General features: G+C 42.8%; 1 protein-coding gene across 1 annotated transcript in view; it reads left to right on the plus strand.

Moving 5' to 3' along the window:
• The window catches only part of KCNH5 (potassium voltage-gated channel subfamily H member 5), a 162,638-nt gene that overhangs the window by 13,836 nt on the left and 130,128 nt on the right, over window positions 1-18,674 (plus strand). The window contains exons 3-4 of the mRNA XM_054635039.2: window positions 6,605-6,711; window positions 11,057-11,185. Coding sequence (XP_054491014.1) covers window positions 6,605-6,711; window positions 11,057-11,185 — 236 coding nt within the window. The remainder of the gene's footprint in view (window positions 1-6,604; window positions 6,712-11,056; window positions 11,186-18,674) is intronic.

Here is an 18,674-nt window from a genome sequence, read left to right on the forward strand (position 1 = left end):
AATGATCCAGTAAAGAGGGTGGGGTTTTAGGTGATATAGTTCAAAGGCACTTTTGCTAGGTGGTTCTGAGTTCTGCTGTTGCATGCCAGGAGGCAGTGGGCTCTTCTGCTGGCCCCTATTATTAAGCACACACAGAGCCCAGTAATGCACAAAGTGCATCTTTATTCCCAAGAGAGTGATTAGGCTGCTGATATATTTACTCTAAGCATTGCAGCTTTATGGCTTTTTTCTTTTATTGGTGGTCTTTCAGGAGCCAGCAGCTGTGATTTGTGGCTGGATGTGCATTTGAGCTGTGCCTGCTGCCTCCTTTAGAAAGGGATGCTTTTGGAGGAGGGCTGGCTCCCTGATGTGTGTAAATGTGTGTGAGCAAAGCAAACAAGGGACAGGGGCAAGAAGGGAGGGTTGGGATAAAAGTTTGTGTAGGTTTTCCCTTTCTGCCTTCAGGGACTGAGCAGTTCCAGGCACTGGGGACAGAGCTTGGAATGTTTGGAAGTGTTCAAGGCCAGGCTGGACAGAGCTTGGAGGAACCTGATCTGGTGGAAGGTGTCCCTGCCCATGGCAGGGGATTTGCATCTTTAAGGTCCCTTTCAACCCAAACCATTCTGTGATGATTCTGTGATGATTCTGTGATCTAAAGTGTTGATTTCTGGGAGATGATGCTGCCATACACTGGTGATAGCTGGCAGGGGCAGGGTGGGCAGGGAGCCTGTCCCTGGGTGGCAGTCACTGCTTCCTCCAGAAAGCAACACGTGCTGGTCATTGTAAACAAGGTGCCCTGACAAAGGCAGGAATGATGCATCTGACTCCATGTTCTCAGAAGGCTCATTTATTACTTTATTACACTATATTATATTAAAGAATACTATGCTGTACTAAAGAATACAGAAAGGATACTTACTGAACTGTGTTTGCTGTGAGCCAGTGCTTTTATAGTCTGTGCACATTAAAATAATTACAAAACCAGAATGGGATTGTAGGACACTGTTGAGGAAAGGAAGGTTTAGCAATACCTGTCTGATAATGATGCACGTGTGAGGGGACCAAAAGGTTTGTTCCATCTGGGTGCTTACTGTGAACATGATAATCTCCTGTTACCATTTATAAGGATCCTGTTTTGAGCACATTCAAACAGGTCATTGAGATGAATTGTACAAATTGAGGAGGAATAACTGTGGAAAATGGAATTGGTAGCAAAGATTGTTTTTTTCTTTCACCTTCATTCTAGACACCCACCTCTGGATTTTGAGGGGAGCCCTCTCTACACTCAAGGCATGGCCAGCACTGTTGTGTCTGGCTCTTGGACAGGCTGGATGGGGCTTTGAGCAAACTGGTCTGGTGGAAGATGTCCCTGCCCATGGCAGGGGGTTGGAACAGGATGATCTGTAGGGTCCCTTCCAACCCAGACCATTCATGGATTCTATGAGTTACATGAGCAGAGAGATGTTTCTAACTTGTTGGGAGACATTCCAGAGCTGTAAGAGCTGGACAGATTTTGGATTAAGTGAGAGCTGGACAGATTTTCAGTGTGGGTAACATGGAACATGCAGCCTTCCAGAGCAGCTGGAGCTGCTCTCTGATGAGAGGTATGGAGATGGTTGGTATTAAAGGCCAATGGTGCCTGCTTAGACCACTCAGCAGAATGCCATTGGAGGGTTTTTTTGATATCTGGGGCTATTATTTACAGCATTTTCTGAGTCAGGCTCCCAGTCCAGTTTTGCTATGTTATGCCCAGGTTATGTTACATTATATATAAATTTGATTTATATCCAGGGTTTGTTTTACTGCTCTAAGACAAGTGCTTTGGGCTAAGAGTGCTGTGGTGCCACCTCCTTTGGAAGGCTCTGCTTTTCAATGCCAAAAATCCAACCAAATTAAATATACAGATACAAACAATGTATATCTAGCTCCTGATCCAAGTTGTTTTTATTACTGATCATGAGTGTGATAAAAGACAATTTATAAATATTGCAATGTTTGGTCAACTGACCTCAGGCTTTAAGTGTTTCAAAATCATCTTTCAGCCCTACTTTTCTCTCCAGTGAGAATTCACTATATTCTCTTTCCCACCCTATCCCCTGCATTGGGACTGTTCATGTGCTGTGTTGGTGTGGCACTCATGGACATGGTTTAGTGATGGATGTGGCAGTGTTGGGTTAGCAGTTGGATTTGATGATCTTAAAGGTCTTTCCCAACCTAAATAATTCTGTGGTTCTGTGATTTTAAGTCTTAGATGGTCTTGCCTGATACAGATTACAGGGAGGGGTGGATCAGCTGAAGGCATTGTAGGTGTGAGTGAGTTTTGTTCCAGCTCAGGCAGTCAGCTAGTCCTGTGACAGGCTGGTAATTCCTTTGAATTTGTACTTCTCTCATCTTTTTAATCAGCAACAGTATGCTCACTGGCAGGAAAATCACTTAGAAATCCCTCACAGTATGAGTGCCAGTCTCCTTAGTTTCACAGGCACTATATAAAAAGCACATTGTACATAGGAGTCAGGCTATATTGGGTGATGGGAGTTGATATCTGTTCTTTCTGAGCTCACATGGCACTCAAAACTGCATGTGTAGCTTGGGCTGATATATAGAATAATTGGTATAAGTGAGTGCTAAAATGCAGAGAATTTTTAGGTGGAAGAACTTTTCATCTGCTGTGCCAGGTGAAAATGAGCTGGCAGTCCAGGAGGAACGGGGTTCATGTGTGACTGAGACACCTCTAACCTCCCTTTAACCAAAAAAAGCCCTGCCTGGAGGTGTAGGTCAACCAGCATCCAGGAAAATCACTGTGCCCAGTTGTCCCCAGACATGACCATGTGTGTCTTCCTGAAAGAATAAACAGTTGTAAAACACTGAAATGCAGTTTAATGTTGCAGGTTATTTCAGTGTTCTCTAAATATTGCTGCTTGTCAGCTATGCTCTGTGATTTCATCATACCTTAGGAAGAGCAGGCATCCTTTAATGGACCCACCCTGGCATTTGGCACTTGGCATTCACTCCAGGCTTTGCTCTGCTTGCCTTTCCTTGCACATGAGATTTTCACAGCCACTGTTCCCACTGGAACACTTGGTCAGCATCTCTGCCCTGCCTTGTTTTGATTCACTGGCCTGACAAGTGGGATTAAAAACCAGTCTGCAAGGGAAATCCTGGCTCCAGTGAAGCTAAAGGCAAAATACTCACTGTGCTCAAAGAAATGGGATTCTGTGTGGTGGGTACAGCTGGACTTGAAGAAGGGTGGATTTGGTGCTGGGATGGCACCTCTGTAGCCTGAGTTTTGTGTTCTTGCAGTGCCAGTGGTGTTTGCTCTTCACCTTGCAGAGTTTTGAAGCTAAATGTGTACAGATGTGTATCTGTATTTGCTGTCCCTGCTCTGTGGGTGTTTGTCTCCTGTAATTGATGCCCTGACTGCTTTTGGATGAAGAGAGCTGTAAATTTGGTGCAGGGTTGGATGCCTTCCGTGCTTCACTTTTCCTCTGTCCTGGGCAATTCCTCTCAAAGGAAGGAGGAATTTTTGCAGTTTGCTGCTGCCCTGCAAACCCAGACCTGCTCTGATGCTGCTGCTCTGCATCCTGGCAAAGGACAGAGCAGCACAATGTGAACCTTCAGATGAGGCTTTTCTGTGCCAAGAGATGCTTTAACAGGAAAGTGGGAGCCCAGGCATCCTAAATGACAACTGGTCTGTTTTAGAGGTGGAGAAAATATCTAAGATTGTGCCTCTCTCTCTGTGTACTTCAGCAAGTCTTGCTTCTCTTTGATAAGTGTGTTTTCTGTGTAGTAAGATTCCCAGTAGCAGAGTGGGTTTGATATTTATGTCTTGTACAGCTTGCACTCAAGGCATTTGACAAGCACAAAATAACAAAAAAAAAAAAAAAAAGAAAAGGCAGAAAAAGACAGAGTGATTGACTAAAGAAGTAGGAGTCCCTCCCTGTGTACAAAATAGGACAGACTAAATTAAATTAAACTTGTGATAAGCAAAAATCTTATATAACTCATGCAGTTAAAGGCGCTGAGGTTCCTTTGGTGCTGTTAAAAATTGCCTTCTGAAAAATGTTTTTATTGTTCCAGAAGCCTTTAAAATGTCTCTTTATGTGTGAATATAATATGAGATTTGAGCATTACAGGTTTACAGCAGCAATAAGCTGCTTGTAATTTAAAACATAAAGTTGATTGATCATGTTCTGCAGCACTAACTGGTATCGTCCACCTCTCATCATCAAGTAGGATTTGTCATTTTAACACTAATTAGTGATGACTTTCTGTATTATAAATGATGGAAAATCAAGCACTCAACAAATTCTTGCTATTTTTTCCTTCAGGACTATGAGAAACATTGTTTTATGTCTCAAGAAAACAAAAAAAGAGATGCATCAGAGCATTAAAAAAGGCATAGATTAAAAAAAAATAAAAATATGAAACTCTTTTTGTTGTCCTCTCCTGTATAAAGGTATAAAAGGTTATCAGGTGAAATGGGAAAAGGCAGGTCATTTGAAAAGCAGCAGCAGGCTGTGTTCTGCATGTCCTCGAGACACCTGTGCATGTTAATGACAATCAGGGCATTACTGAAGCCTCGTGCCTGGGTAAAACCATTCCCTGCTGTCAGCTCCTCTGGTGGCACCTCCTTTGCTGTCCCAAAGGTGACACTACCCCAGCACTGCCACCTTCACCAGGCAGCCACGTTCCCAAGTGCCACATCCTCGTGTTTTCTGAGCACTTCCAGGGTTGGTGATCCCACAGCATTCCTGGGCAGCCTGCTCCAGTGCCTGAGCACCCTTTCAGTGATGTTTTTCCCAATACCCCATCTAATCAATGCCTGTGCCTGTGTTAGCAGTGGAGAGGCTGCTGTAGTGACACTCAGATGTTGCAGCCACTCTGGTGCCTCCATCACCCAGACCAGGTGTTGTGTTTGCTGGGAATGTCCCAACAAAGGCAGGAATGATGAATCTGACTCCATGTTCTCAGAAGGCTAATTTATTACTTTATAATATTATATTAAAGAATGCTATACTATACTAAAGAATACAGAAAGGATACTTACTAAATGCTAAAAAAGTTAATAATTAAAACTGGTGACTTTTTCCAGAGTCTCAACACAGCTTGGCCCTGACTGGCCAAAAAGTGAAAACAACTCACAGCAGAACCCAATGGAACAATCACCTGTGGGTAAACAACCTCCAAACACATTCCACATGAGCAAAACACAGGAGAAGCAAATGAGATAAGAATTGTTTTCCTTTTCCTCTGAGGCTTCTCAGCTTCCCAGGAGAAAAATCCTGGGTGAAGGGATTTTTTCAGAGAACGTGAATGCTACAACCAGGCACCATCCTGTGGTGGGAGCAGCTCCATTGCTTCCCTGGGCTGGCTGTGAAGGGAAAAGATTCATGGTCTGGCCTTCATTGAGTACTTTAATGCTTGCTGAGCCTCTAACCACTGTGTTGTTTTATTGTTTCTTTCAGAGCAGTAGACATAAAATAAATGTTTATTGAACCTTTGGAGGTCTGTTGATCAATAAGAGAAGCTGCACTGAAACCACAGAGACACTGAGAGCTTTTCCCTTTCATATTCTCGGGGTTTTCTGTTGTAGGTTTCAGCTGAGGCTCAAACTGTTTGTGAACTAAGAGAATGGGGGGGGGGGGGAAGTCTGATCAATTAAAAGTATATTCATCCAAGTGTCTGGAAGCTTTTATCTGATGCTCCATTTTCTTTCAGTCCTGTAATTGGGAATTTGCACAGAGCAGCCTTCACTTATTTTTAATCCAGGGGAGAATGACAATAAAAACCTGGCTGTTTCCTTACAAAGGCTGTCAAAAGCAAGGTCAGGGGGTTGGGTTTGCTTACACCAGCTGGAGGTCTGACCTGGAAAAGAATGCAAAGATGAGATGCTTAAGTGGCAAGAAATAGCAGAGTTAAAATTACATTTTTATATTCTCAGCCTGGAGAGAGATGAGTCTCCAAAAGCTTTTTAGTATTTTCCACTGAGCTATTAAAGAAATGCAGTATACAGTAAGGAAAATGAGGATGAATTTGGTTGTCTGATAGTAGTGCAGACATAGCTACACATTGCAGTCATTGCTCCTCACTGTTTAAATCCTACCTCTATTTGGTATTTAGTAAAAGAATTCCAAATATCTTATTGTCCCAGATGCATCTTGACATGATTAGATTTGCATCCATTGGTTCAGCCAACAGCCTTTACCTGTAGTAGCTTACATCCCTCCTCCAGAAGGATTTTCAGGAGGATTGAACAAAATTTGGGAGATTTTAGAGGTTTTGTTCAATTTTCTCTGTTTTGACAGGAATACTGCCATGGCCTGCAGCTGTGGTGATAATGGTTTCATAAGCTGTCAGCTTTTTCTAACCTTATATCCTTAAAGATATACTCAGTAAAGCACTTAATGAAGCATTATGTTGGATTTATTTGCAGTAAGAAGGTGGTCATGGTTACTCACTATTGTAGGTGTCCTTGTGACACTCTAAATATTTAAATGGAGTGTAAATCATAATTAAACCTTGGTACATGACAGTTCATAGCATCTTTAATGCTTCTGCTATTTTGGGTGACTGTAACAATGTTGTTGCTTGTCTAGAAAAAAAGAGAATTTTTTTCTTTTTTCAGTTTTATGTATGGTGAACTGACAGACAAGAAGACCATTGAAAAAGTCAGACAGACTTTCGACAACTATGAGTCAAACTGCTTTGAAATTCTCCTCTACAAGAAAAACAGTATGTATACATTTGTGTGTGTGATAAAGCATATTTAAAGCATGCAATAGACTGAAAGAAATTTTCATTTTGACATATGGGTAAATTTGGGGCAAGATTTGAAGAAACAGGCATTTTGGTTGCCACAACTCAGAAAGAGATTTCTCTTTTCAGGCCAAGCATTCAGATTGCCAAGAATAGTAGTTGTTCCCTGCTGTCTCTAGTCTGACTCCTTCTTTCAAAAATATATTTAGTTTTGAGGATTGTTTCCCTGAAGGGAAACTGACTGGGTTAAGTGAAAGGAAATGCTGAATGAGATTCCTCCACATCCCTCAGGAAACTCCCCCATGTCTCCACAAGTGAGAAGCCAGGCCCTGGCTGTGGAGTGGCTGCTCCTGGTGGTGTTGAGATGCCTCTTGTGTGTGTAAACCAACACGTGCCAGCTCTGGGGAGAGCACTAAGCTGGCACATGGCCCAGGGCTTAGTTAGAAAAACAGGGACTTCCATGGCTCAGTGAGATTCAGGGCCTCTGTCCTTCTTCTAGGTGGCATTGGGTTTGCAGGAAGTTGCCAGAACTGGAGATTTTCTTCATTTTGTCTTAACCACGAGCCATTCCAGCCACATTTTGTGTCCTGGGCAGTACTGGCTTGTTGATTTAGAGCACATTCTGAGCACAGCCCATGCTTTTCTGTGGCCTCCTGCTGGACTTGTGCATGGTGAACAGATCTGCTGAGCTGGTGGTTGTGATTCCTGTTGTTGTCAGTGGAAATGAGCAGCCTCCTTCACTAGCACAGGCCATCTTCCAAGATAGAAAGCCAAAATTCAGATTAAAGGTGGTGGTTCCTCTATCTGCACAGAATTAGTCCAGGTGACTGGATTGGTGGCCAAGAGCAGCCCAAGACCAATCCTGATGGAGATGTTCTCCTCAGTTTGGCTCTCAGTACAGGGTGCAGGTGCTGTGTGGGGCTGGGGATCTTTCCCCCTGGTTCACCTGCCTGGAGCCCAGAATCTGAGGCCGTGCTTCCCCTGGGTGGGCTTTGATGCTCACATGGGATTGACAGAGCTTTGCCTTTGATGCTGACATGGGATTACCAGAGCTTTTCCCTGCATGCTGGGGCTGGGGGAAGGGAATGCTGTGCCTCAGGAAAGAGCTCCCTGTGCCTGACTGCCCCACTTCACTGCAAACTCACCCAAACCTTTCATGACATTGAAGGAAGCGTCCTGGACACCTCCTCTTATGCTTTACCTCTGCTTTCCCTTTTTTAGACTCAATCTTCCTGTGTGGGCACTAAAATAGCAGGAAATGCCTGTAGAGTTCTCAGTTCTGCCTGCATCAAGGCATTTTAGCCAACATATTAATTAAAGAGAGAAGGCAGAGCAGCTCTGAAGTCCAGCTGTTCCTGCAGGTGCCCAGGGGAGCCCTCCAAATGACCTATCTTTGGTTCCTGAGCATATGGATGTGTCTATTCCACAGATCTTCTGCTTCTCTTCCCATTTCCTGTGCATTCCAGGTCACCTGGATGCCCCCTCACATCAGGGGAGTCTCCTGGGAAGGCTCATGTTGGGTATGTTTGCCAGTGGTGGTGCCCAGCACTGCCGTGCCCTGTGCCCATGTGATTTCCAAAGTGGATCCCAGAGACCCTGTGCTCACTCCAACCCTGGCTGCTCTTAGTAAATGCTGTTCTTGGCTCTTGCTCTAGAATGGACCTGAATTTTATTCCTTCCTATTTTGTTTATGTATAAAAAGAGAAAAGTCTTCTTGTGGTGACTTTCCTGTAACAAGGCAGGTGCTTTTTGCTTTGGGTTGTGGATTGTCTGCTGGAGCTTGATGATGCTGCAGAGATTTATTGAGCTGCAGTTGCCTTAATAAAATCTTCACCTTTGCCCAGATCTCCAAGCCTACACTTTCCATAAATTATGCAGGATTACAGAAGGACTTTATGGAAAATTACTCAGTATTTCTCTCTGGGTTTGAGTCACTTCCCATCCATAACATCTGTTGTCAGCTTTCTTCTCCATCACCCAAAGCCCAGAACCTCAACCCCTCACTGATGCTAACAGGCTCACTCTGGGCTCAGCAGCTGCTGTGCTCAGGGTTTCCTTCCATTTGTCATTCTCTGAGCCTTGTGGAAGATGCTCCTTAGGAAGACACTGCCTGCTAATCCACCAGGCTGAAAATTGGAGCAGAGAAGGAAATAAAGATTAGCTATCTGTTGGTATGAATGTACTTCTGCAGAGTGTAGGTGTGGAAAGGCTTGTGTTTATCACCTACATGAGGCTTGCAATGCCTTCAGAGCACCCTCCCACCCACATTTTCAAACTGAAGGTCCAGGTGTGCTGTGAATTTTTGATAATGTGGTAAAATATGGAGTTATTTTGTTGATGTTGGGTTTTTTTTTTGTTTGTTTGGCTTTTTTTCCCTGTACCCATTCCCTTTTGCTTCTGGCAGAGGGAGATTTTGAGGTTTTCAGGTTGTTTTCCCATCCTTCTCTGCTGTGTTAGAGATGGTCTTTAAGGGCTGATGTTCTCTTGCAGCATCTGTTTGACTGCTGCCTTCAGCATTCCCCTTGGTGTTCTAACCCAGCTTGTAGATTCCAGCTTCAAGACTTGAAAGCTTGCTGCAACTCTCTTCTGCTTTGCTGCATTCCCTTATTATATAGTCCTTACATATGCCCACACAACTATTCACCAACCACATTAGGCATGCCTACATATATATATATATATATATATATATATATATATATATATATATATATATATATATATATGTATGTATGTATATGCATGCCTCTCTCTATATCTCTATATATGAATATCTAGATGGTAATACTCAGGAAACATCTTTACTGCTTTTTCTCATTTTGCTGCTTCTACAGCAGTAGCCACCTTGCCTCTGTCTTTGATTTTTGTCAGCACCCTTGTGCAGGGTGTTTTGCCCACTTGCTTTTATCTCCAAGGGTACCAATGGATTCCCAGGTATAAGTGCAAATTACTTCTCCAGAAAGCTGCAGCACTCTGTTTTAGTAGTTATGAAAAGTCTTTTGTCTTGGGTTAGCAACTGGGAATTAAGATGATCAAGTAATCAGCATAATAGCTTTGGAATTATCACAAAAAGCAGTCCCACATCTCTCCCACTTCTCCAGTTAACTGGTAGTGAGTTACTGGTTTAATCTGGGTTGAATTTCAATAAACCCTTGTGGGTTTTAACCTTCCCCACAGTAATCCTAGCCCCAATGGTTTTCTCTGCCCTCTGGGATCTGTGCTGCAGCTCCTGGCACAGCTCCCGGACCTGGTGCATCAGAGGAGATTTGGGGGGGCCAGCAGTGCCCATGTGGGATAACAGTGGGCAAGAGGCTTGTGTCAGTGTGTCAGCTCCCAGGCAGCTCAGGAGAAAAGCCACTCTGTCAACTGGCTGAAAGCACATCAAATCCCAGAGGTAATTATCTGGCTGTGAAGGCTTTTATGGCGCAGCGTGCGTAGGTGCTCATTTGGGAGGGAGGGACACAGAGCTCTGCTGGATAGAGAACATCTGACATTCCCAGCCCTGCAGGGAAACAGGGGTTTCCAAGAAAATTGCTCCAGTGTTCTGGGATTTCACCTCTGCATGTATGTAGGGGACTGCCACGTGTGTGTTAGCCTGGAAGCTGCAGCTCCTGAGCACCTGCAGGAGCTCTCTGGGATTTACCAAAAGCCAAGCTGGCCATTCTAAAACCAAGGGCTCTTTTTAGCTGTTTATTTGGTGGGTGGTAGGATTTGGAAAACACTTGATTTCATTTCAGAAATTAGATAGGGATAACTGTGCTGGGAGAGTGCTGCACTGGGCAGGGCAGTGAGGAGGTGGAGGTGTGACCTGAAACACAAAAAAAGAAATCAAATCTGATTTGTCCTGATAGGACATTGAGAGTCCATCTCAGGTCCTCTTAAATAATGTAGTCATATAAAATTTGGAGCAATTCACAGTATATTCCATCATTTTTGGATTTGATAGCTCTATATTATGTAGAGAGGGAATCAATGATGCCATTCACCTGGCTTTTTCTCACCTTTCTACATTTCAGACCTCAGTTTGTGCAACATGCTGGGAAAAAACAAGAGCAAGAGGGGAAAAGCAATGTATTTTATTTCAGAATAAATTTTTATATAGCCTTCTGTCTCTGTTTATCATCTAGTTAGATTAATGAATCTGTAAAAATGGGAATATGTTGTTTTCCTTGGAGGAAGTAAAATTAAAAACTCTGAAAAATGCAGAAATATTGAGGTACACAGCTAAACTACGTGTGTGTTTTAATAATGTGTAGAAGTTATGGGTAGGGGGTAGTTTGTGCTACACCACATTCCAATGTCACTTTTTTCTCTGCTCCAGGAACCCCAGTTTGGTTCTACATGCAAATTGCACCTATAAGAAATGAGCACGAAAAAGTGGTTTTGTTCTTGTGCACTTTTAAGGATATCACTTTATTCAAGCAACCGATCGAAGATGATTCAACAAAAGGTAAACATGAAATACATTTTTATTTTTGTGAAGGATAGAAGTTAATGCTTGAGCTCAGACCTGTCATGTCTGTGATCTGTGTCTTGAACTGAGGAAATGTTTTGTGACCTGTCAGAGTTTCAATGCCACTCTCCTAAATTATTTAGGAAAAAAAAGGTTAAATCACCATGTGTGGAAATTCCTTACCAATATTTTTCTAGAGTCACAAACCTTCATTTTTCTTTGTAATTCACTTTTTCGTCACTACAGCAGGCACTTCCTAAAAATTACACAGTTTTGAGTGGTTTGAATGCTGTGGTGTTTTGGGAGATCTTTCTGTTATGGGACAGGTGTCATCTTTTCAGGAAAAAAATAATTCCAGCTCCTTGTGATGAGATGCTGATATTTCTTCCCATTCTCCCTCTTGGAGGTGAAATGTGAGACATCCTGCTTGAGTAATTTATTACTGCTGAGGAGTGATGACTGCATGGCAGTGGGCATTGTGCTTGTTACTTATCAGCTGCAGGGCAGGATTTTGTTGGAATGCTCTTGTCACTGAACAGCTCCTGGCCAGGCCTGCAGCCTTGCAGGAGAAATTTGTGGGGAAAGGTACAGAGGATCTGACAGCATCATCCTCTGCTTTAGTTACAAAACACGTGTCTTGTGTCAGGTTTACATGTGTATTGCTTTGGGTGAAACAATGCATGCTTGCATAAAGAAGGACATTATCCACATCTCTTGGAAGTTGCCTCCTGATGATTAATTCTTTACTATGTTTTTCCCTTCATGCTTGAAGAAGGTAGGATATCTCACTTGGAGCTGGTGTGCTCTAAGCCATCTTCTTTAGGATAAAAAGTTGGTGCCATTTGAATGCAAACAGCTTCTTAATATCTAGATAGCACTTATTGCAAGTGTTTGAATAACTGAGAAATCAGTTTATAAAGGCAGACTCAAAATGAGAGGCTCCCCTCTGAGCTAACACTAAATATGACAGGGTTTTTTTTTGTCTAGAGAGTATTATCCATAAAATTATAAGATCCTGATATAGGAATACCTTCTCAGCCATCATAAACTTTATTGCCTTTACAATTTAGCTAGCAACCTGCAAATGTTCTGTATTTCACTTTCAGCTCCATAATGTGGAATTCTTCTGCCTGGAAAGAATCAGAATTTTTTAGGGTAAATGTCAGTTAATTAAAAGGACTTTATCGGTATCTGAAGGCATGGGACTGGCTCCTTGCTGCAGTGTATGTAATACATAGTGTGAGCCCATCAAGGAAAAAGCCAGTCTTTGCAAGAATCCTCTTGTAAGGTTCCTTATTTGATGTTTTCTGGGGGAACCAAGATGAATCTCACATGGAATAGCTCCCAAATCCCCCCTTTTTCCCAGCTCTGCCCCACTCCCCGCAGGACTGAGTTGCACTGAGAAGTGTTGGGCTGCAGCAGGACAGAGAGAACATGCTGAAGGTGGCTCTCAGATGCAGAAATTATGAATGTTGCCTCCTTTGGATTCTCAGCCTGGGGGATTCTCAAACTCTGCTGCCTTCCCAGGGGAGGCAGGGATGTGCTCCAGGGGCTGAGCTCTTCCCCTCCCCATCTTGTGGCTGAGGAGGAGCAGAACCCATGTGGCATCCAGAACAGGAATATGTGTTCCTATGGGAAAGAGCAGTAGCAGTGAAATGCATGACTTGAGTGCTGCTGCTCTGCACTGGAGAGCACCATTAATTAAAATGCCAGGTATTAATGATGGACATCATAAAATACTGCCCTCAGAAGCCAAAGAGGCTTGACTCTATGTCTAAAGAGCCCTTATTTCTGTCAAAGTTATACTCTAAAACCCCCAAAACTCAAACAGAACATTGCAGAAGGAGTGCAGCCATATTTCCCACATTTCTTTAAAGCACAGAATTGGAGCCTTAAGAATCTGCTTTGGTTAGAGCATTGAAGTGCATTGATCTGTTCCTCCAACAAACCTCATCATCACAAACCACTGACCCAATTTTTCTTCTGCTTCTGTATAAATTAAAGCTTGTCTTTTACATCCTTGATATAAGGAAAACATATTCAAATATTTGCAGCACTTTACTACAGGGTGGGAAAACAGCACTGTTGCATCACCCTGTGTGTCTCAGCTGTGTGGGTCTCTGGGATCCCACGGCACTGGGATCATAGTGGTTTTGTGTCAGACATGGTGCTATGAGAGATACATAATTCATTGTCCCTGCAGATAACATTACAATGTGCTTAGAAGCTGCCAGGCCACTTCCTTTTTGAATTATGAGATTGGTAAACATTCACGTTAAAATTTAGCAGAGAATTTTTAAAGTCTTGTGGGAAAGGGTTTCAATAAAATGCTGCTGTTGAGTGCTGGGATTTGCCATTGAAAAGGCTATTTTTTTTTTTCCTTTTTAAAAGAAGGATATTTCTTAAGAAATTCTGCCAGGACCATGCAATACATAATACATAAGTAACTATGGTGCAGATGAGTTACTGTGTGTTACTTATGGGAGCAGTAAATTTGAGATAAAAAATTCAGCAGGAATAAAATATTGATGCCATTATGCAATAATCTCTCCATACCAAAATGTTCTGCACTGTTCAAAGGTGTGTTGCTTTGTTGTGAAGCTTCAGTATATCATGCCATGTGAGGTATTTAAATCATGCCACTGGTTGTATCTACACTGCAGAGTGTCTGTGTGTCCCCACTCCTGGAAATACCTGGTGGGGCTGGCATCTCGTGGAGACCTTGCCAGGGAACAGCAGGTTTGGGGGACAGAGAGTGGTGCTGAGGATGCAGATCTGCCCAAAAATGTCAAGCAGCTTGTTGGGTTTGGAAAACAGGACACACAAATGAAACAGTTGTCTTACTACAAAGCACATTGCCAGGGTGAGGTGGGATTTTTTGTTTTCCTGATGTGGGTTTAAAAATGTGTTTGTTGAGTGCAAAAAATGCAGTTGACTTCACGGGGACAAGCCCCGTGCGAGCAGAGGGAGTCAGAGAGGTCTGGGACACTGTGACAGATGGTGTGTCTCTGCTTACCTGTGTGCTCACCACTTGCTCTGTTAATGCTGAAAGGAGGAGGAGGAGGAGGAGGAAGAAGGGAGGAGGAGGGAGCTTTGCTTGCCAGAGGGAGTAAAAGTAATGAAAACTTTTCCCGGGCTCACCCAGGGGGCTGTGAATTTGCTGCAGACCAGAAAGCTGTTGAAACTTTCTGGACTGTAAGCAAGACTTGAGAAAAGGGATATTTTAAAGCCACCTTCCTCTCATAAAATACAGTGACAGAGATCAAGACCCTTGTTTTCTGAGAGGGTACAGGCAGTTGACTGAAGATTGGACTGACTTTTCTTGTTACTTGTGCTCCAGTCTGTTATTGCTGGGTGATGCGTGGGAGACCTATGATGTATGGCAATATAACAGTGACCAAAACCTGCTGTAAAGCCATTCCTTGTAAATGGAAAATTACTTCAAAAAGTGTCTAACCAGTCAAAAGTGTAAAACCCCCCAGCAACTCCAGCAGAAGCAGCAAAACTGATGATGGAAGGAAGGATCAGCCTCCTGGTTGAAGGAAGGATCAGCCTCCTGCGTTCCCTCCTGGGTAAAGGTGCCACTGGCAGCTTGGAGGTCTGGAGGGTAGAGAGAACCCCCTCCATTGGTTTGGGTTTGGATTTTTAGTGCTCCAGCTCCTGAGCCAGTGGCTGATGAGCTGTGGATGGGGGCAGTGTGGAAGAAGAAGAGGTGTGAGAATTCATGGTGAGGCAGGAGGTGATGGCTGCCCTTGGTGGTCACTGGGCCAGTGCTTTATTTTCTGGTTAAGGACCTGTGCTGTGCTTGTCTGATCTCTCCTTTCCTTCTCCTGCTCCTCTTTGCTAATGGGAGTGTTCTTCTGATGTGGATTCAGAAACAAGCAGCAGGTCCCACCTGTGGTAGCAGAGGGCCAGATCCCCAGGTCTCTCTGCTCAGCAGAGGTGGAAGGCCATTACAAGCATATGAAAGATCCTATTATGTATTTTCTTTAGGCAAATAAAACCCAAAGGATCTTTTTTTTTTTTTAATGTTTGTACCATTGTCAGGTCACAGTTGGATGCTTTTATCAGCTTGCTGAGCTTTTATTCTGTCTTTACCCAATGGCCTTTTAAAAACATCTGAAGACTTTCAATTCCTCCAAAGACACACAGTGGTAATAATCTTCTGTTTATTTGTCAGGAAAAAAATTAAGCCATTTTTTTGGGCTCTAACTATTGGAAGGGTGAATGGGGCCACTTAAAATGTTAACACCATTTGAAGCCAGGAGTGCTGTAGAGTCTATGGAACAAAAAGTTTAAGTATAGGGGGAAAAAAAAAAAGACCAGCAATTTTGGTTAATAGTGGAGTTTCACCTAGTTGTGCAATGATTTTATTCGCTTTGTTATCATCAGTGAAGAAAAAAAGTGGCCTCTATGTAAACTTTGAATTTTTTGTTGGCTGGGATTCTCACTTGTTATCTGGAGCCTCTGTGGAGTGAGACATCAGGCTTGTCACATCTGTATTGATGGGGAAGTTCTAGTGAATAGCAGTGGGATGTAGAATCAGGATGCAAAGTTGTGTTAATGAGCCCCCTACAACTCTGGATGGTGTGCTGCTAACAGATGGGATCAGGAAATGGCACAGCAGGATCCTGAAGTTGCTTTTTTTTTTTCTTTTCCCTTTTCACTTGCTAGAGCCAGACTCTGATAATCAAGTCTGTCTGGGACAATGCTGTAATGCTTCCAGTGATATAACTCTTCATGGTTATATAACTCTATATAATGATACAACTCTATCTCAGAGTGTGACAGGGCTATAAAAAGTGTAGTAGTTGCAGAAATATGCACTTATGGCTTGCTAATCCTTCCTAAGCCTATAATTCTGATCCTTTTTTATCTTTAATAAGTGCAAGTTATTAAGCATATATAACTAGTTGCACATGGGAACCTTTTTTTCCTTGAGGGGGTATCCATCCTGATAATAGAAGAAGTGGGTGGAGAGATTAGAGCATGAAAATAAGGTTTCTACCTTTAGCTGAAGCACAGTGTACCCTGTTGAGTACATCACCTTGACAGTAATCCATCACAGTAATTTAATAGGTTACAATTTGGATATCCTTAACATGTTTTTATTGCTCTTTTCTATGGCTGTAATAACAAGGGTCACAATAGAGACCCACTTGTTCTCATGCTGCTTCCTTCTGCTGTGATCTGAATTTTCCCTCCCTTCCAGGCAGCAAGGAGATCACCCCCAGTTCTCCATTCTCCCCTGGGTCTAGAGTGCAGCAGAAGGGGCTTTGGTTTGGGAAGGGTGGCAAGAATGGGCGTTTGCCAGGACACCAGGTGGGTTTTCAGTGCCAAGAGCAGAAAACTAGAGCAGTGATGCTGAGAGAGAATATATTTTAGTATTTAGACTGTTAGATAGTATTCAGATAAAATACTATTTTAGGTAGTATTTTAAACCATCCATTTGGGATAGGCACAGCTTGCCAGTTACCTGGAAGACCTTCCAAGGTTGCTTTTTTCCTGTTCCTGCAGGACAAGCATCCCTGTTATTCATCCCTGTTAATGTCTTCAGCGGTGTGCTGCTGGCACTTTCTGAAGACACTGCACAGGCTGAATAGTCCCAGAGAGATTTACTTCCTCACTTTCAGGAGTGATGCTCCAAGGCCTTATTTCCACTCCCTCTTCCCTCTCTGTATCCTTTTTTGCTTTACTGCTGCTGGAGACCCACCGTGTTGAAGAAGAGGGAATTTCCATTTCCATATTCAGGGCTGTTTAGTTTCTTTCACAGAAATGAAATACTTTTTCTCTGAATCTGATACAGCCTTTGGAGCCCTTTGTGTGCTCCATCAGCAACCCATCAACGCACATTAACTGTCTGCAAATTTCTGGAAGTTTAATGTGCAATGAAAATGAAATCCCATTGAAATGAAATCTAGCCCTGTGAGAGATTGAATTAAACTGGAAGCTGATCTTTGAAGCAGAAGCTGTTTGTAGATGGATACACTTTGTGTGTAGAAAACTGAACACTCATCATTAGCCAAATCTAAAATAATAACTATAAATGTAGTGGGGTTTAAAAGTCTGATCTGTGTAACACAGGCCATTCCACTTCACTAAGTTGCTCCTCTGCTGAACCCATGAACTTGTGTGTAACTAAATCATCCCCTCCAGGGAGGCATCCAGTATTGATTTAGAAGAGGCTGAGCATGCACTACATTACTTACTATGTTTTGTGCTTCTCCATTAGGCTTTTGGCATTAAAGAAGTGTCAAATTAGCCTGGCTTCAGCTTCTTGAAATGGCATCTTCTTATGTCTCCTTTCCCACTGTATTAAGAAAGTCCCACTAAGGCACTTACACATATAATCAGCTCATCACTGTGCCTCCATTTGATAAAGTAAATGAGTTCAGCTCCTTAAACCTCTGTCTAGACTGAGTTTGAAGGTCTGGTGATGGCAGATACATGGATATTTTAGCTCCCCTTTAATCCAGATCATTGGCAGCAGTAGGGATGAAGCTGTGGTGGCCTGGATTTCATCCCCCCAGGTCCCCAGTGAGTTTCTGCAGCAATTATTGTGGCCAGGTGGGTTTCCAGCTAATTCCTCATTACTGCTCATTGCTCAGCCTCCAAGCCGAGTTCTTACTGTTATGTATCCAAGGAGCAGGTGACTTTTTGCCAAAACCAATTACATGCTGAATTGCTCATCTACCAAGACCTTTGGATCCTTTTCAGACCTGTTCTTTGCCTGGGACATTTCCCCCTCCTGTGCTGGAGTTAAAATTTTCATTGCTTTTCTCTGGATGACTGTTTTCCATTTTAAACGTGTTTTAATGGCACGTGCCCAGGCATCAAGCACAGCATCCTGACTGTCCTCAGTGCTGTTTAACATTCCTCTAATCCTCCTGTCATTTGACACTACTATCAGTCATTTTATGAGGACTTTCATACCCTGGAGATAAGCACTGAATAGGATGCCTGGCCACTGGTGTCCAGAAGGATCCCAGTAATAAATTTTTACTATTTCCCACTGCTCCTTGTTTGATGCTTGCCAAGTAATAAATTTTTCACCCATTTAACCTGTAATTTACTGAACTGTGTGGTCTCAATATCTTGTTGAGAGTGTCACACAAGGGTCAGTTTGGTGAAGATTGCTGTGCAAGAGGCTTTGGCCACTCTGTGTCTCTGGGGTGATTCAAATGCAGAGCCAGAATGAGATGATGTGATGGGATGAGCACTTTGCTATCTGACCAACTAGTAAAAGCCAGTTAACTGATACTTACACTAATTAGTATTTTTCACCCTTCCTCTTCCCCAAAATTGCACCTGTTTTTCTACACTTATGGAAACTAATACCCCAGTGGCCTTGTGTTTGTGTATAAATTTTAGCCTTATTTGCAGAAAAGTGAAATGTAAGAAATTGGGCACTGTACATTTAAGGCTATTTGAGAATGAAATTAAAAAATATTTTGTAATTTTAAAATGTATGCCTAGTGTAGTCTAG

The sequence above is a fragment of the Agelaius phoeniceus genome, chromosome 6 (genome assembly GCF_051311805.1).
Source record: "Agelaius phoeniceus isolate bAgePho1 chromosome 6, bAgePho1.hap1, whole genome shotgun sequence".
NCBI lineage: Eukaryota > Metazoa > Chordata > Aves > Passeriformes > Icteridae > Agelaius > Agelaius phoeniceus.